At 38.5% G+C, this 20,558-nt stretch overlaps 1 protein-coding gene across 1 annotated transcript in view; it reads left to right on the top strand.

The window, feature by feature from the left end:
- The first annotated feature begins 240 nt into the window (after nt 1-240).
- Nucleotides 241-20,558, top strand: part of ALG6 (ALG6 alpha-1,3-glucosyltransferase) — a 32,346-nt gene continuing 12,028 nt past the window's right edge. The window contains exons 1-6 of the mRNA XM_063137958.1: nt 241-297; nt 4,097-4,209; nt 9,538-9,622; nt 14,429-14,518; nt 15,114-15,202; nt 19,779-19,861. Coding sequence (XP_062994028.1) covers nt 4,128-4,209; nt 9,538-9,622; nt 14,429-14,518; nt 15,114-15,202; nt 19,779-19,861 — 429 coding nt within the window. The 5' untranslated portion in view covers nt 241-297; nt 4,097-4,127. The remainder of the gene's footprint in view (nt 298-4,096; nt 4,210-9,537; nt 9,623-14,428; nt 14,519-15,113; nt 15,203-19,778; nt 19,862-20,558) is intronic.

Raw genomic sequence — 20,558 nt, 5'->3', positions numbered from 1 at the left:
ACCATCCCCTGCAGGAGTACCCTCATTCAAATCCAGGCACAAACTGGGTTAACTGTTCACAAGATCGGTCTGTATAGCAGCCCATCCGTGGGACCTGCTTTGGAATAAATGCGCTCTGTTTTGAGAACACGGCTGTGAAACTTCCCGAATCTGAGGCCGGCGGGAGGAGAAACGAAAACGTCACGACGCGCGCGCGCGCGCGCCAACCGAACCTCCTGCGCATGTGCTCGCCGAACGAGGCGGGCCCGGAAAGCAGGTCGAGCGCGCGCACGTTCCTTTTCCCGCCTGTCAGTCTCGGTGAGTTCCAGAGTGTCCGATAGCGGGGGGAGGGACGGCGGAGTCGCGTTGAGAGAAATGGAGCGAGGGAAGTAAAGGCGGGATTGTTAGGAGCGCGCGAGCTCCTTGGAAGGGAGCGCGCGCCGGATCTGAGCGAGGCTGCTCCCTAGCTTAGAGCGCCCGCGTTTCCTGTCAGGATGGGCGCTTCTGTAGCTCCTTCGGGTTGGGGAACTATGGGCGGGTTTGGTTCCAGGCGAGCGACGCCGCGCTGGAGGTGCCGCCGCGCGTAAGACCAAAGGGCGGAGCTCTTCAGTGACAGTTCCCGGGCGACTTTGCGGACGGAGCGCAGCCTCACTCCAGTTCAGGAAGGGAAGAGGCCCGGCCCAGCCCACACGCAGGGTGCGGATGGGAAGAAGTGGTTGCCTACCACCACCACCCACCCACACACCTGTTATGGGGGGTGGGGATATGACTTAAAGGGATGAAGGCTTCACCTGCTGAAATTCTGCTTGTTGCACTTAAGAGCTCTGCCCAACAAATGAGCAACCCCAGCCGGGTTTTCCCCAATAATTTTGCTAGGTAAACTCAGCTCCAAAATCCGTTTGAACGGTAGGGTTCTGATCTGTTATATACAAAGTAATAAGATACTGTTATTTTTTTAAAAAAAGTTCCTGAGCATGTACAGAATTCATCCCCTTTCCCTACTGAGGCACAGAACATTCCCGCCCCTGCACACACACCTGGCAGCAGGGGAGAGGGCATCCCGATCGATCCCTCAGTGTGCCATTTAAACGGCTTGAATTCCGACACTTCTCTCTCTGTGGTATCAACCACGGGATAGCCGTTCTTCTGCTTTGTACATCTTATGTAAACCGCCTAGAGAGCTTCAGCTATGGGGCATTGTACAAATGTTAATAATAATAATAATAATTCCTGACAAACCATATTTTTTAAAAAAATTATGATATGTGAACCAGGCCATTTTTAAAAATTTCCATCTGAGGCAATTCCACAGAACAACACATCTGTCTTGCATCCTATACTTGATAATTTGGCCCAATGATTCTGTTGTCAAAAGTCTCTGAAAGAACCTTAAAAAAAACCTGTTCTTTTTACCCTCACTTGTTTGGCAATATCTTGTTTTCTAATTCTTAGCTATCTTAGAGCTATACTACTACTACACATTATGCAGAAGCAAACCTGGGTTTGCCTCCCAGTGTATACACACGCTGGGAACTGCAGTCTGTAATGACACCCTGACATACCTGTATGATGTACGTTTTGCAAATGCGTGTTTGTCACATTTGTATATACATTTTTAACTGTATACTTTAAAATGTCACAACAATATAGTGTGTGATGGTGATTCATACTTTTAAGCATTTGGGGGTAAACTGAAACTTGGTTCAACAGTCTTCCTCACCAGGATACCATTGAAAATGATAGATCCATTGTCAGTCACAGATCTAGAACTGGGCTGTATATATAACTTGAGCGTTGTCCTAAACTGTGTATCCATGTGAACAATACTGTGATCAGGGATAGAAAATGTTACACAACCCCTAGGGTGTTTGGAGCATACTTTAAACATTGCACATTTTCTACAAGAATACTTATGTGTAGGGAAATGGTTCAAAATCATTTTTTATTCAACCACTGTGATAATTGTATGCATTCTGTAAATATTTGCAGTCTTAATATATCTAGGTATTCTGGATCATATTTTTTCCAGCTTTCCTATGCTTTAGAGCATAGGAATCAACAGTATACCAACCACTGGTCAGTCTAGCTTAGTACTGTCTGCACGACCCTTTCCTAATGTGATGTCCTTCAGATGTATTGAACCACAGTTCCTGTCAATGGCCATGCTGGCTTGAGATGATGGGAGTTGTGGTCCTACACATCTCAGGGGTGGTGGTGGAAACTAGGTTGGAGAAAGCTGGTCTGCAGTGACAGGCAGCTGCTCTTGAGAGTTTCAGACAGGTGACTTTCCCAGCTTTACCTGAAGTTTTCAGGGATTGAACCTGGTACCTTTTGCATGTACTACTACTGAGCTATGGTTCTTCCCTGTATGCCAGCCTTTCCCAACTGAACGTCCTAGAGATATTTTGGACTGCACTGTACATAATCCGTTATCATTAGCCATGGTTGCAGGGTTGATGGGAGTTGTAGTCTAAAACAGCAAGAAGGTACCATGTTGGAGAAAACTGTTCTAAAGGAAGCGATGTTGAACTCTCACTCCCTGTGTCATTTTCTAGATGTAAACCAAACATCCTCAGCTTCTATTAATTCCACAGTGGGGAAAATCCACATACCTGTAGCATCTTATTTATTTTTTCTAGAATAGGGTTAATGGTTGCTTGAGGGGGATGATTATTTTAAATTAAGAAAATGATGAAGTGAGAAAATCCTCCCTCACATTGTTGCTGCATTAAAAATTGGAGTTCCCCCACCACACCCCCTTAGCTATGTTAAAAACAGGTGTGGTTTGGCCATAAATGATGCTGTTGTTCATTGTTATGGATGTAGACTTGCTGCATTTCCTGATTTGTAGTATCTGATTTGTAAAGGATTTCACATTCTCAAAAAAGAAAAAAAACACTTTGGGTGTGGGCCAAAAAATGGCAAAAAGCAGGGGTAATCTGTAGTTTGCTGCCAAAACTTTGACAGCAAACCACTTTGAAGGCTTATTAAGGTCAAATTTAGCTTGAAAAAAACAAATTTCAGAGGTAAACTGCCATTTTTACCTTTTTTTATGTTGCCTTGCCAAAAATACTACCCACAGGAAAGGGGGTCCAGGAGGGAATTGGCACCCAAGCAATCTAAAGTTGCCTACACCTTCTGTAGAGTAACATTAAGGCCTAGCCAGCTCAGAGAACTGAAACAGGGTGGATAGGGATAGGTTTGCTATCTTCTAATGTTTGTCAAATGTAAACAGGGTTTTTAAATCTTTGTACACATAGGGTTCTAGCTCCTTCTCTGATGCTTAAATCAGTGGAATAAGAAAATATCTTAAGACTGCAACCCTGAACACACTTACATGAGAATAACACATCAGTGGGATTTACTTATGAGTAAACATGCATAGGAATAGGCTGTACTTTTTTATTCTGGCTGTGATTCCTATAGACCCTGTTCAGGTGATTCACTAAGCCACAGTGGTAAAGCATTTTGAGCTGAACATTATTGCTTAGCATGTCATGTGAATCATGACTTAGTGTGTCGTGTGAGTCATTCCTAACCATGATGGCTACATAAAGATGGTTTAAACACACTCACTAACCATTTGCTGCAAAAGGATTAGTGGTTTAACCATGGTTTAGTGTGTTGTCTGAACAGTTCCATAGTCTAGTTCTCTGCTTGCTACAGATTCTATAAAGCAGTACCTCCTTAACCCCCTTCAAGTAATAGTGATGATTAAGTTTGCAGAACTGGGCTATTTATACACTTACAGAATTTATCATAGGTGCCTAGGTTGTTCCATTTTGTTTGACCACACCCAGGACTGTCCCATCTGTACTAGTGCCAAATTTAATCCACTCAACTATGTCTCTGTTTTATGACCAGAGACTTGTAGATAAAGGCCCCATTTCAGTGACATCTCTGGCTGCTGTAAAAGAGCATTTTCTGCTCTAAATTTTATTTTGTTGGATTTATTAATTGCTTTCAGTGGCTTCATCTTACCCATAGTAATCAAAAAGATAATGCTGGTTCAGTGTCCTGTCTTTGGGGTTATCCCCAGGGTCCAGAATTCTCAGTATGTAGAATTAAGGGCCAAAGTCTGAATTGTGTGACATCATTGTTTCTGTTCTTGTTTTAGGGTGCTTTCTGATGTGGCCTGAAGAGCAGCTATGGAAAAATGGAGTTTAATGATAATTACAGCATTACTAGGACTTGTTGTCCGTTGGACTGTGTCACTTGGTTCTTATTCAGGTAGGACATATTTGGAATGTGTCTATGCTAGTGTATAATGATGAAATTTCTTTTACAAGTTTTGATTGTAAAGATATGGTAGTTCAAAAATACAAAGTGTATAATAATAGTTGCATTCCGAACCATGAGTAGCCATTTTCTTTTCTTGACAGGACTACAAACATCAGCATAACTGTTACAATAAACAAAAGTTTTGTATTGCTTTCCCTTCCCTTGTTCTGTCTTCAAAGCACACCATAGCCAGGCTGGTTCAACGCAGTTCAGATTTGAGGTCTGAATGGCCAGAGAGAACCGCATTTGGGGTATTCTTTGTGTTTTCCTTATCATTCCTTTTCATTTCCTGTTTGGGGATGATGGGATAGTAGTCCATCACAGCTGGTGGGCACCAGATTGAGGAAGACTGGATTAGCTAGTTGAGATAAGAGGATGTAGTTAACAAATGAAATTAAGGATTACTGGCTCACTTTTTATGGTTAATAATAATTAACTTGAAATAAATAATTCCCAAATGGTGGTTGTTTATTCTGATGTGAAGCTTATATTATGATTGGGTACCCAAGATACCCACAGTGTTATCTGCTTCTATACATTGATTGTATAGAGAACTAGCTTGAATGCCCTGGAATTTGACTGAATTTAGGGCAATTCTATACTTTTTATACTTAGAGATCTTTTGTTCTTCAAGTGAAAACCTCCATCACTATAATAAAGAAGTACTGGTGAGCACTTTGAGGATCTGGTTAGTAATAACATTTAAAATGTTACTCTTTACAGTTTTCTCCTTTTCCTTCTCTTCTCCCCACTCAAAGGAGTGAGAGTATTGAATCATAATTCTCTTCTTGGAAGCAGTTCCTTATGTATATCCTGCACACAGTCTGCATAAGACCACCAACTTGAATTAAATTTAAGTAGCCTAATTACACAGAATAGCAATCCAAGATGATATATGAAATACAGAAATTAAAATAAAAGGACTAAAACGTTCTATAGTTGTTCAATTTGATATTTAAGTACCTACCACTAGAATTGAGATTCAAGTTCTTCTGACTTCCACCTATCACTTTCTCTCAATTTTTTTTCTTTTGCATCATGCATACAGATATATCCCAAACCAAATGGGAGTGGGTGCTAAAATTTTAATACATTCTGCCTAACTGTTCTTGCAAGGAACACATCAGGTGCTGAAATGCTTACTCTTGCTTTGTTTACTTTTATAACTTCTTGGAAATTAGTGATGTTAAAAGGACTTGCAATGTCTGATTCTAGTCTTGCTAATATTTTACTTTTCTGACATCAATACCATCTTGGTGTTGTTGTGATACTGGGGAGGACATTATAAACTTAAATCAAGAGGAGCCATCATTTGTTGGTAATTTGAGTAGATATCTCAATCCTACCAACAGTACATGTTGAATGCTTGCTGGTGAGTAATAACAGGTCTGCAGTAAAAGGCTCGAGTGATCAAATATCAAGAAATCCAGTTATCCATGATTGTCCCAGACCACCTGTTTCTGGCTGCCTATGTCCCTGCACTCGCTGAAGCAGTGACTCACCTGCAACCTTACCCAAGGGGTCCTTCTATCCAAGGAGTCTGGATAGAAATTCGATGTCTTTTTAACCAGTTTTTTAGTCTAGCCAGTAGGGAGAATCACAGCCATGCCTCCCCACCACACTTCCTCTTTGTGCCTATTGCCAATCCTTCCAAAAGAGTTGGTTGATACAAAATGGGTTCTGGACTCCTAGTGGCTCCAATTGGGAAGCACAGATATTGGAAAGAAAAAACTGGAAGTGTGTTGTGCTTAAGGCACTGGAAATCGGAAATATTTATTTATAGTATTTTATCCCTCTCCTCAGCCAAAAAAAAAGAAAAAAGGCTCCTGGAGCAGCTTATAGTCAATCAGCAAAGAAGATAGTCCCTGCCCTCAGGCTTTCAATCTAAAAAAGATGCAACATACAAGGAAAAGGCAATGGGGAGGGAAGACGAAAGAATTAAGTAGATTGTCAGCAAGGCTGGTGGGATGGCCCTGATCTACACTCTCATCTTCCAAAGGAGGGTCAGTCCAACTGGAGCAAGCCCTGATGTTCCATTTGCTTGCTCCAGTCTCCCTCGCTCCTTCTTACCAACAGGGATGATGATTTATTACATTTCTATACTGCCCCATAGCCAAAGCTCTCTGGGTGGTTTACAAAACATGAAAACATTAAAAACAATATACAGAATTTAAAACCATAAAAGCATACATCAGACAATATACACAAATACAACATACATCTAAAAACAACTTTGAGAATCAGCCAAACCTAAAAAAAGAAGAAGATCTGGATCAAGTAAAATCTCGTTACATGCTGCTAAAAGAGAAAAGTGTTGACCTGGCACCGGAAAGACAGCAATCTTGCAGAGATTATTCCATAACTGGGGGCGCCACCACTGAGAAGGCTGTCTCTCTTTTTGCTGTCTTCCGAGCCTCCTTCAGAGTAGGCAGCCAGAGGTGGCCCTTAGACCTTAGCATAGTGTACAGGTAGGTTCATGTCAGGGAGAGGCATTCTGTCAGGTATTGCAGTCCCAAGCTATGTAAGGCGTTATAGGCTAGTACCAGCATCTTTAATCAGACTCCGAAACATACAAGCAACAAGTGCAAGCGGGCCAGAGTCAGTATTACATGTCCAAACCTCCTTGGTAACATTGCTAACATCTGGCCACCCCATTTTGCACAAACTGCACCTTCTGAACAGTCTTCATTTGCCTAGCCCCAACTCTTGCAACTTCCTCAGAATCACAGCCCAACCCCTTTCAAACCAAAACTCACCACACGTGTTGACGGCTTAGTTTTCCATGCACAGCCGACCTCAGTTCAGACACTGAGCAGAGTGTTGGAGCTATTTCTCCCACATTTCAAATCCTGTCTATGGACAGGTATCTTATGGGTATCCCTGCATTGAGCAGGTGGTTAGACTAGATGATTTCTGAAGTCCCTTCGAACTCTATGTTCCTATTTCTTTTTGCTCTATGCCTGACTTACTTATTTATTTATAACATTTTTATATCGCCCAATAGCCGAAGCTCTCTGGGCGGTTCACAAAAATTAAAACCATAATAAAACAACCAACAGTGTAAAAACACAAATACAAAATACAGTATAAAAAGCACAACCAGGATAAAACCACCCAGCAAAATTGATATAAGATTAAAATACAGAGTTAGAACAGTAAAATTAAAATTAAAATTAAAATAAAGTATTAAAATACTGAGAGAATAAAAAGGTCTTCAGCTGGCGACAAAAAGAGTATAGTGTAGGTGCCAGGCGGACCGCTCTGGGAAGCTCATTCCACAGCCGGGGTGCCACAGCGGAGAAAGCCCTCCTAGTAGCCACCTTCCTCACTTCCTTTGGCAGGGGCTCACGGAGAATATGCCTAGGACTGTTCATCTTATATGAACTGATTTAATCTATATTAGAATTCGTAGAAGTTCCTTACTATGATGATTGAAATAATTTGATTACTGTTCAATAAAAAGCAACTTCTCTGTTTTTAAAAGACTTAGTATGTGCTCATTGGTACAAATCTGCCTAGACGCAGACAAGTGTATCTCTAAATATGTGTGTGGGCATGTGTTTGTTCAAAGATAATATTCATTAACGCAAGGTCCTGCATTATCCACTTTTTTTATTTTTTAGAAATCCTACCCCATAATTTCAAAGCTGTGAGCAATAATATACAAACAAAAGCCTAAATCTATTGATTTTATGAGAGATACCAGGCCATTTTGGCACATAGTAAGCAAAATTGTTATAGTAATGGAACTTAATATAGTGTGGTAGTAAATCTGGAAGGACCCATACCTGATCATATTCATGAAAACTTTTTGGTAGCTCTCTTCCTAAATATCCATTATAGAGGTTTCTCTTAAAGGAAGAACTGACCCATTTGAAAATCTTTTCTGACTGTCCTTTCTTGTCTGCTCTTAGTACTATCTACAATGGGACAAATTATATGCTTCTCTGCTGCCTGTGTGAATTGCTCAAACATAGATCATATGAAATAATTATAGATGGCTTTCCTATATATAAAAGAAACTCTTCAATCTCCATGAAGTTAGAGTCAATACCTTAGCAGAAATAAGTGTGTTCTTTCAATAGCTAATCAGAAGAGACAGGAAGTGAGTAATTTGTATACCTCAGTGTTTAATGTGATAGTACTACAATTGGATTGTTCTGTGGTCCTCATTTAAGAATAAACCCATGGAAGTTTTGCACTTATAAATACATGAAAAATTTAAAGTACTTCTGAGAAGAGTAGTAATTGGAAGGAAAAAATGGAGTGATTCATCTTTCAACATTTATAAATACTGGCTGATGGATAAAAGTAAGTACAGAATAATTCTAGTTAGCCAAAGTGGAGAATAATTCTGTAAACTATATTTAACTATCAAACTGAGCTGCAGCTTCAAAACAGATTTAGAAATAGGGACTTGGAAATGAAGTATATGACATTGCAAATAGCTGTTTATATAAGGACCAAAAGGGAAGAAGAAAACACTACTGGTTCACGTGACAGAAAGATAAGCGGGAATGTTGAAGGATCATGCTTCTAAGGAAGCCAGATATTGTGGGTTAGATTCAGAGGAGCTTGAAGGGAGTTCTACCCATGTTACAGGGCTTTCCCTCTACATCTCCTTGTGGCACCTGAAAATTGGCTCTTGAAGGTCGGAGGACTGGAATTGTATGAGTTTGGGGCATGGAGAAATGTTATGCCAAGGGGAAATCCCACTGACAAGGCACCTTAGGACCGAATCCTTTATGGGTAATATTTCATATTATTTAATAATATGAAAAAAAGGTTTGGTTTCTATATCTGGAACAACTGAAGATCTAAGAAGAATATTCCTAAAAGAAATATTCAGCAAATTGAAAGTTTCCTACTTCTAATACTACCCTAAAATATTGTATCTTGCCGAAAAAGGTTTATTATTGTAAAAGAACCTCTGATGCAGAATATTGGATATACATTTTAATGTTCATTTTCAGACTTGAGTAATTGAATGAATTAGTAGAGTAACAAAGAATAAATTAATACTAATAACAAAACTAACTAATAACAATGAATAAATTAATTTATTTTAGAATGTTTTTAGGATGTTTTTAGGATGTTTTAATCATGTATGTTATGTTTTTAATCAGTTTTTAATGTGTTTTATATACATTGTTGTTCCCTGCCTCGATCCAAGTGGAGAGGCGGTTAAGAAATAAATTATTATTATTATTATTATTATTATTATTATTATTATTTATATAGCAATAAATAAGCTTATATATCCCTTTTTTTTTTTAGGTGCAGGAAAACCACCCATGTATGGAGACTATGAAGCTCAAAGACACTGGCAAGAAGTTACCTACAATCTTCCAGTCAAACATTGGTATTTCATTTTGAAAATTTTATTTCCCCTCATATAAAGAAAGAATAATCTTGGAGTGCACATATAGAAAGCCTCTCAGGGTAATAGTACAATCCTATGAAGTTTACTCAGAAGTAAGTCCCACTGTATTCAGTGGAGATTAGTTGCAAGTAAAAGTGCACAAGATTACTATCATTTAGTATTCCCTTTACCATTCTTTAAATGACTTGGATCAAATTTTTGATTATCACATCTATTTATATTTATCTCAAAATATGTCATAATTATTAAATAGTTTAACATTTAATAACTGTATTTAAATATTTTGAAAATATTGGGCAGAGTAATCCCCAAAAGATGAAATAATCATATAACAATTCCTGCCAACTTTCACTTTAAAAGCCAGTGCCACTGAAGTATAGTAAACCTGTAACAAAATTATTTTATTTAATTTACAACATTTCTGTATCGCTCCACATCAAAGATAGATTCTGGAGTGATGAACATAAAATAAAACATACTTTATTCAAAAAGAATAAAATATTAAAACACCGTATTCAAATTGTTCTTTTAAAACAGAGTACCAATAAAATGCCAGTAAAAGCAGGGGCTGGTCAATTAAGGAATGTTTCCTGGAATAGGACTGTTTTCAGGAGGTGCCGGAAGGAACAACAAGTTGGCACCTGTCTGACCTCCAGGGGCAGGGAATTCCAAAGAGAAAGGGCTCCACAATGGCCCCATTCAGAAGACACCTTAAACCACAGCTTTAACCATGGTGGTTAAGCCAGAAAGATGGGCTGTGTTCAGAAGACACTTTAAACCATGGCTTTAACCACGGTGAATAAGGCAAAAAGGCTTATTCACTGTGGTTAAAGCCGTGGTTTAAGGTGTCTTCTGAACACAGGCTGGCTTTCTGTCTTAACCCCCATTGTTAAAGCTGTGGTTTAAGGTGTCTTCTGAACAGGGCCAATGAAGGCTCTTCTCTGGATGGACTCCAGTCCATGTGGAACCACCATTGTAAAAAATGTTCATTTTTCAAACATTTGAAAGATATTCCCCAGCTTGTCCAATTAAACAACCTTTTCCAACTCTTAATACAGAATTGTAATTGATGTGTCATTGCTGAAATCTGGAGTTGAGACAGTGGATTTTTGAATTTTTACATTTCTGGCCTTGCATTGCATTTATGTCCATGTCAGGCCCTTAGATAAGAGCAGTGCATCCCTCTGAGCCACCGCTTCTCTGTAGCCGATGTGGCAGTTTGAGTGTAATGTTGGGAACTAGACAAGATGGTTGACAATTGGTGTAACACAATCCCATTGACCAATTGGTGACCAAGAGCACAACAGGGAAATACCAGGCATGTAACAAACTCTAAAGGGAGAACTGGTACCTTGGATGTACTGAACATATAAAAGTACAAGATGGTTCAGGTTAGGATAGGAAAATGAAGTAGAGCATGACAGCAGTGGAGTTAATAATGGAAGTACAAAGTGATGCAGGAAGCAGAATTTATGAGCAAGGAATACTAGCAGAAGAGGCTGCCTGAGGAAGGAGAGCACCCATTATCAAGGCATTGTTTTATTCTCCAGTTATAATAAACTGCCTAGTCTAATAAACAGAATCAGCAGCACAAAATAAGCTCCCTTGCCATTGCTCCTCACATGGCCAGGTTGTAATTAATCTTTCAGTAGTGGACCTATAGGTAGAGCACGTAAGGTCTAAAGTTCAACCGCTGCCTGCGTCAGTTAAAAACAAAAGACAATTGCAAGGCTTGAAAGGCCTCTGTTGGGGAAGGTTCACCATCCTGGTGCCCTCCAGATGTTTTGGACTACAAATCCCAGCATTCCTGACTTGGCCTTGCTGGCTGGGGTTGATGGGAGTTGAAGTTCAAAACACCAGGAGAACCAGGTTGGCAAAGGCTGCAGAAGACAATATTGGGATAAATGGGCCTGTATTCTAACACAGTATAAGGCAGCTTTATACAGTAACGATAAACATTTGTGTACATGTATTTATATTCATTAATGAAGAACGTACATAAGCCATTGCCAAATTGTAGTAATGTGTTTATGTCATCCGAATGTTTGGATGGTATGGATGGAGGAAAAGGTTGCTTAAGAACCAATTGTTTTTGAAAGATTAATAAATCACTAGAATTTACAGCCAAGGAAATGAAAACCAATGAGTGTACTTGTTTGTCATCAAAACAGAAGATTACAATTAGCCAATACATGCTTCTAGTTTAATTTTGGAAATTTATACTTTGTACTGTATATTTTGCTGTATATAATAGGTTATAACAGTGTGGAAAGTGCAATGGGAAGTAATTTGGCTATGCTGCGTCATCCACTTTACTTGTGGCCTGGGTGCCATTTTTAGAGAGTTGGTCCCAAAAAATCTTTGCCTTTGGAGAAGCTTCAGTATTAACATTATTCACATATACTCAAATGATATTACCATGTACTTCACGTTTGCTCCCTTTGTTCAGCAGCAAAGTATATTAAAAGGGTAGGCAGTAAACTAGAAATGTGATTTGTATGTAGTTTTCATGCATGTGGTTTTTCTGAGCCAGAGGCGCAAATTTAAATCTTTCTGCCTTTTCTATCTTTCTTTGGAGCCCATGCATATATTTATCAAAGACAATCTTGACAGCATCTTTTCTATTGCCAGTTAGAAAAGTGGTAGTTCTTACCCCCCCCCTTTTTTTTTACATCTTAGTGGAATCGAAGACCAAATAAGAGCACAATGCATGATGAAGTGAGTGGGATATTAACAAGCAAATTGTAGAATATTAAAATGCTAATGAAGGGGTTAAACTCTCCTGGCATGAGAAATCTTGAATGGTGGGATTAAGGGGCAGAGATGCAGCTTTAAGAAATATGATTTATCATGAATTGTTCATAAGATACTTCAGGCTGCTTATAAGGTATTCAAGAAATATCATTTATTGTAATAAATGTCAAAAATTGGCTGCATTTGAGTGGATAGACTGGAAAAGCTAAGAACTTGCCCCTTGGCAATTATAAAATACTAGTCACTCTGTTTCACAGAGATTTAAGGTTCTGATGTCTTATTTTTGTAACTTTTATTTTCATTGAATAAAACCTTCTGCCTTTCAACTTGAAGATGTGGCTAGATTCTGACTGCTCTCCATAGAAACATAAGTACAGAAGAATCATATGAATGAAAATTCTTTGCCGTTACACTTTTCCTACTTCCTCTAGAAGTTACTTACTTTGGCTAGTTTAGAAGGCCAGTTTTGTTATTACTGATATGTTTGAGTAGGTTCATAACCTTTGTTGCCTCTTAGATACAGTTGTTGTTAAGGTGCTTTTAGTTTTTAGGAACTCCTCATCCGTCTGCTAGCCAACAGTACCATCTGGATATGCTTCATATGGACTAACCTTTTTCTCCCCCTGTGGTTTATGTTTGCTGACAAGAGCAAACATTCATTCTTCTTGAGCTCAGATAGCAATGGATTTCAGATTAATTATCTGTGACAATAGTTACTTAACTATTAACAATGATGCATGGTTAATATAACAAGACCATTAGCTTATTCACATTGTTGTTCTGCAATCTGCTGGTGGTAGAAATAAGGTTGGATCCAATGGTGTTATTCCGCTGATGGAGGAAGTTTATTTATTTTATTATATTTTATTTATTATATTTTTCTACCTGTAGCCCCCCATGAACCCTCAAAATCTGCTCTGCATGGCTGGGAACCCCTCTGGAGCAGATTTTCAGGTGGCACAGAGGGATGCAGGGGCGAAGAGAGAAGGAAAAAGACCCGTCACCCTAGCGGGCCTCCACTAGCACAAGGTTGGCTTTAACCCATAGACATGCTTACCAGCTCCTGTTCAAAGCTGATCTTGAGATAAGAAAAACTTCCCTGCAGACAGTGTAGTTTGAATACATTTCTAATCAGCCTCGTTTTGCATTCTCAAGTCTTCATTCCCTTTATGTTGCATAAATTTTTAAAACGTGTCATGCACTTGGCAGACTCATCGCCGGATTGGAAATGTCATCTCATCAAAATCACCCAAGGATCTTGTTAGTTGTTGATACTGGGGTACTTTGTATCTAGTTTAAGCTTACTGCAGAAGATTTCAGGAAAAAGGCTGGTTGAACTGAGGGAAAGAGTCCAAAGTGCATACTGCTGACTGGAAGAGAACCTTGCATCCTTAATAGAATATGTTGGAGAAGAACTAGTGAATCATGGTGTTTAGAATGATAATTACTAAAAGCCTTTTAGCCCAGTAGATTTTGGATTATTCTAGCTCTGTTTCCTAGAAATGGATATTTACTTCCCAGAACAATCCCATCTAATCATAGGCAGAAATTTTATATCCTCCTAAATCTTATTGCTTCCTCTTCCACCTTATGACAGACATTGGTAACTGTATCCAAGGTAACTATGAACTCATTTCTTTCTATTAAAAAAAGGCATCTTCAACAAAAATAGTGGGATGTTCTGGATTTTTTTAAAAATATATTTACTGTTGTATTGAAGCTGTCTATATTAACAGCAGACTTGCATATTAAATCTCTGACATTGACCCAACAACTTGGTTGTTTAACCCTTAAGCAAACCAAAGTTTCCAGGTTCAGATGTCATGAAACAACCAGGAGTGGTTAATTTCTGGGTGGTTTATTGAAAGTGGAAATGACAAGTGTAGGGGAAGTAATGTTTTTGCTCACTGTCATTTGGCCCTGCCAAACCATGATTTAAACATCCCAGGAATTTGTCACCATGATGTGCAAACCAGGTCATCAGATATGTTGAAGCTTTATATTGTTTCAGATTTTCATTTTGTTTTTCAGGTACTTCAACACCAGTGATAATAATTTGCAATACTGGGGCCTTGATTACCCACCTCTTACTGCTTACCACAGTCTCTTGTGTGCTTATGTGTAAGTTAATTATGTAACAATTCTAAAACAATTGTAACAGTTATTTTAAGTGCATCTTGTTTCCTAAAAGTATGAGAAAAATGAAGGTTGATTCCAAGGCTCTTTGCAAGCTTGGGAATTCTGAGATACACACACATATTCCACATACATGATAGGAATAGCAGCATATTTCTGAACACTTTTAAAGGGAGCCCCATGATGTAAATGTAGTAATCAGGCATCGATATTACCAAAGCATTGTGTCTTAGCTGGGAGAGATGCTGGTACCCCAATAGAAATTAGTAAAAGGTACTGCATGTTAAGTAAATCTGGATTTAAAAGCAACATTCATGCTATGAACCTGGACTTTAAGTGGCAGTGCACCCTCTTCCATAACTATCTGAGTCATCCAATGAACTATTCCAGTAATGTTGTACTACAATATATGAAAAGGAATTATTTTTTAGTTCTCTTTATTGCTGATCACTGTTTAATTACTATTGAATGAAGTAGAATCAAGGTGAGAAATTTGATCCCATGTGCATTATCTGTCTTGTTAATAATTAACTGCTGAGAACTGTCTACTTTTTTAATGTTCTTATACTTTGTTTTATAGAGCAAAGTTAATAAATCCAAGTTGGATTGCTCTGCACTCATCTCGTGGATATGAGAGTCAGCCACACAAGTTATTCATGCGTGGAACAGGTAGAAATGTTTTGATCCAATCCTATGCTTTGCAGTGCAGATGGTCCATGTGAGGGGTGTTTTTAGGGTATAAGGATGCAAGGAGAGAAGTAATTGCAATCTGGAGTGGCATCAGCCCCCTCACAGTAATGCTGATAAAAGAATATAGCAAAAGGGATTGTTTGAAGCATGGAATTAGGTTACATGGTTCTCAATGAGTTGCCAGGGATAGGAGCAGACACTTTTGCTTGAAATGAACTTGCTCATGGGCCCATTTTTAAGATCAACTTGACTGGAAGGCACAAGAGGCAAGGCTTTTTTGGTGGGGATCCCAAACCTGTCAAACTCCCTTCCAAGGGATATACATTTGGCTTCATCATGACAGACTTTTAAACAGGCATTGAAAACCCATTTTGGGCAGCTTTTAGGAGATATGCTAGACTGAGTTCTTTTATTATAATATTGTAGTTGTATTTTTAATTTTTATGTAATTTGCCTTGTGAAAGGCTTTGCCCTAAAAGATGGCATAGAATGTTTAAAATAAATTAATGAATTAAGGGCACTATAGTAATAGCTCGCCCATTTGACATAATGTTTTTGCTAATTCCTATAATACAAGACTAAACTTTAATAATATTCGGATGTTCATAGCAGTTATTAACTATGGCCCTTTGCTGGCATATAATCTTAAATGAAATACAAGTTTGGATTGACCGTGTTTAGTTCTCAATACCATGCAGATGCCTTTTTGTGCTAGTATGTTAGGTACTGAAAATGTCTTTGCGAGAGTTTGCTAATTTCAGGAAGTGGTATATGGAAAAAGTCCTAAAGTTAAGCAATATATAGGTTTGAGATTTTAGAATTTCATGACTATTTTCTATTACTTTTAAAGTGAAACAGTTTGAGAGGATGTCATACTAAGAACTCTTTAGTATTGAAGTCATGAAGATATATATTTTTAAAAGTCGCTGGAATGAAGTAGATGCTAATATACATGTGCAAAACCAAATACAGCGGATCAGTACTTTCATTATTATATTATAGCTTGTCCTAACCTCTTAAAACTTTCTAGTGTTACTATATATACAGCCATAAAATTCAGTGCTCACTTTCCTTTACAGCTAAACCCAATGACAAAAAAGACTATGATCATTTTCAGAAGAATGTTAATTGATAAGTTAATATACTGGTTAATGAAGAAAAACATGGACAGCAGTATCACAAGAGTTACTCTCTCATCTCACCCTATTGCCCCGCTCATGCTCTTCGCTCCTCTGATGCCATGTTTCTCGCCTGCCCAAGGGTCTCTACTTCCCTTGCTCGGCTTCGTCCATTTTCTTCTGCTGGCCCTTATGCCTGGAACGCTCTACCAGAACATTTGAGAACTACAAGTTTAACCGCAGCTTTTAAAGCTCAGCTAAAAACTTTTCTTTTTCCTAAAGCTTTTAAAACTTGATTTTGTTCTGACTTTATACTGTTAGTTTTACCCTACCCAGTGCCTGTTTACCCTACCCTGTGCCTGTTTGCTTTCTCTTCCCCTACTTATTGTTTTATTATGGTTTTATTAGAATGTAAGCCTATGCGGCAGGGTCTTGCTATTTACTGTTTTACTCTGTACAGCACCATGTACATTGATGGTGCTAAATAAATAAATAAATAATAATAATAATAATAATAATAATAATAATAATAATAATACTTATCTGACAGCCTAAGCAATACATTCAATTTGTTTATGTCCAGTCTTCCTTTGCTTCACAGGATAGAGTCCTGTAAAAATCCTTTAGAATGTGTATTGCTGATTATCTGGAGCATAATCTGACTCTCCTCCACACCATCTCTTGTTTTGGCCACAAACATTTCCATCTGGTCTCTAGTAATTGATTATATTTTAAAAATCACTAGAACCAAATTACCCTTGAAATGGTCTTTAATAATGCTCAAATCAACACGCCTGACATACCATTGATGTACAAACTAAGATAATGGATAGACATTCTTTTAACAATAGCCATTAAACTAGTGTATCAGGGTTACAAAATTCAATACAGTTAAATGTTGACCATTAGTTTTACACATTTTAGAAAATTCTCTCTTTGTGGCCTATGTGCACAAATAGCAGGCTCTGTCAAAGAAATTACAATATAGGAGTCTGAGAGATCAATCAAACACCATGGTTTGGCATTACATAAATGCACTCTGAGGAGCCTCACGCTCACACATCCCCAGTCGGTTCCTCCCTCTTGGCAAACCGTAGTTTGCCATTCTCTCTAATCTGAGCAAACTATGGCTTGAGCAAACCATAGTTTACCCACGAAACAGGGTGGCTCACAGTTTTGTTGGAACAACCTTTTATTCTTGGCCTTCTAAAATGCATTGAAAACCCCAAGGATCTGTATTGGAAACTGTGCTTTTTTTTTTTTTTTTTTTGGAAACTGTGCTTTTTATTATCATTATTATTATTATTTATTTATTTATTTATTTATTTATATAGCACCATAAATAATCTGAGGTTAGGGGTGAGAAAAGAGGTGGCAATGATTTCTGATCACCAAATTATTCAGGGTGGCTAAACAAAAAGGAACGGCTCCAAAAGAATTTCCCCAAACTGGGGAAATGGGGATTAAAATGACAAATGTAGTCCAGTGTAAACAAGTGTAAAGTGATGCATTTTGGGGCGAAACATCCTAACTTCACATATATGTTGATGGAGTCTGAGGTGACTGACCAGAAAGGATCTTCCAGTTATAATAGGTAGCTTGATGAAAACGTCAGCCTAGTATGTGTGGCTGCTGTGAAAAAGACAAATACCATATTGGCGATCATTAGGAAAGGAATCCAAAATAAAATGTCATAATTCCTTTATACAAATCTATAGTGTGACTACACTTGGGAGTACTGTGTATATTTCTGCTCACTGCACGACTAAAAGGATATTGTACAATTGAAAAAGGCAGAAAAGGGCAACAAAATGATCAATTAGCTGGAGGGACACCCTTGTCAAGAAATGTTTGGGGCTTTTTAACATAGAAAGAAGGTGAGTAAGGGGAAACATTGTTCTATGAGACCAGAATTATCACCTATAAGCACCAGTCCTATGATGCCTCTGGATCTAAAGTTTTGTAGAGTTTTCTTAGCTTTCAGGCAAGCCAGTTTCTGATATTAAAATATTGATGGTACTTTGTCTTAAATTTAAAATAGTAATCCCATAAATTCTTCGTGTCTTATATATAACACTTAGCTATTTGTAAGCACATAGCATTACTGCATAACAATTAGGCTTGCCAGAAACTAGTGCTTAGATCCTTAAATGCTCAGGCACTGAGAAAGAAGCAGCTGAATTGTTTCTCCTTTATATCCCTTCACCCACCTTTCCCCCTGCCTACTATAAAAGTATTATTGCCCCACTGCAGGTGGGGAGGAAGGTGGGAAAATGAACCAGTGGAAAAACAGAGTGGGGAGACCCATTGGCTGCAGCCTCTTTCAGCATCCTGCAGCATTTAAAGCATGGCTGTGGAATCTCTGGCCTGCCAGGCTGCCAGGGCTGGCCTGTTGAGCCCATGACCCCTCTCCCAAGCCCCATTCTTCAGAGTTAATCCAGAGAGGAATCTGTGTGTTTCCCTCTGCATCCCAATTGGGATGTTAAGGGGAAAACCCACTGTTTTCTGTTATCACTGATTGGAGATAAAAGGGGTCAGGAAGGTGTTTGGTGTGTTAAGAGCGCAGTCTATTCCATGTCCTCCCATGTGAACTGAATGACATCATGGGGTGGAGCCATGCCCCAGTGTCATCTGGCCAGGTGGGACATCTGGGCCCCCACAACCCAATTTTAATTCCCCACCCTGATTTACAGGTAGTGGGCCATATCCAATGGTCTTCTTCTGCAGACTCAAATAGTACTAGCAGAGCTCTACCGAATCTTCCCATTGCACAAGTGCTTCTTTCAGTCATACAGTATTACATTTATATCCTGCCTTTTTTCCTCTTGCAAGGATCCCAAGGTGGCTTACATAGCCTTCTCTTCATTTCATCCCCAGAAAAACACTGTGAGATAGGTTAGGCTGAGAGTCAGTGACTGGCCCAAGATCACCCAGTGAGCTTCATCGCTGAGCAGGGATTAGAACCCAGATCTCTCAAGTCCCAATCCAGCACTCTAACCACTACACCACACTGGTTGTGCATTACACTTGCACAAGTGATTGTGCATCAAGTAATGCTCAAGTGCGCTTGAGCAAGCAAAGCTTTAGTTGGATTCTTTTAGTTTGGAATTTAGTTTCTGCTAGCACAATGTCATTTGCACTAGCAGAATAACACAATTGGATACTGCCAATAGATACTACTTCCAGTTGAGGATCTGGTAACCCTAATAAAAGATAATAAATAAATAGTGGTTCCTGTGTTCTCTTGCAGCCATAAGATGTTTGAAAAAGTTATCACCTATAGAAAGCTCTAGTATTAGAATCAGGCTTGCTATTTTAAGTGCTTGTGTAGTCCTGAGTTGAAGAGTGTATAGTTAATGCCTGTATCTGTGACACATAATGGATGGCTTTTGTATTTTAAAATGTTAAAATATTCATTTTATATTTATTTCTTGCAGTTCTTGTTGCTGATTTGCTAGTTTATATACCTGCAGTAATTTTGTACTGCTGTTATTTAAAAGAGACTTCAACTAAGAAGAAGGTTGGTATAATTTTTTTCCACTTCCAAGTAAAACTTTCGTTTTTAGGCGGAAGGCATGAATTGAGTTAGTTTATGCTACAATATTAGAAAACATGTTCTGTTGATATAAAGTGGATAAGAACAAGTATTAGTTTATTTATGGTTAAAAACATTAATTTGGATCCCTCACAACAAAATAGACTGCTAGTAATGTACAAGTTGGGCTTATTTATATATGAGGATTGTAAAAGTGTAATATGCAGCACAATCCAAAGTATATTTATTCAGAAGTCCAACTGAGAAGGATCCAACAGTGTCATGGAGTTAGCACTATTGAAGTTGTGCAAGCATTGGTTTACACTAGCGTAACACCAGTAGCTAACGCTGTGACACTATCGGATCCTTCCCCTAAAGATCAGTAGAATTTAGTCCTATTTAAGATTGCACAGGACTGCAGCCTTATTTGTTATTTATTATTCAGCTTTTTATTCCACTTTCTGTTAAAAATGCCCTTGGCTGCTTACTGCATATTAAAACGTTAACGTACAAAATAACAGATAAAAGAGATGGCAGATAAAAATGATTCACAGATTAATATGCAAGAGAGTTAAAAAATAATCACACGACAGAAAGTTCATTGAAAAGGGTGTGGGGCAAGTTCTCTGGGTAGGGAGTTTTACAGCCTGGATGTGACCACAGAGAAAGGCTTTTCCCAGGC

The sequence above is a fragment of the Elgaria multicarinata genome, chromosome 1 (assembly GCF_023053635.1).
Source record: "Elgaria multicarinata webbii isolate HBS135686 ecotype San Diego chromosome 1, rElgMul1.1.pri, whole genome shotgun sequence".
In the NCBI taxonomy this organism is placed as follows: domain Eukaryota; kingdom Metazoa; phylum Chordata; class Lepidosauria; order Squamata; family Anguidae; genus Elgaria; species Elgaria multicarinata.
Note: the sequence above shows the minus strand (reverse complement) of the source record. Positions and strands in the feature narration are given on the sequence as shown.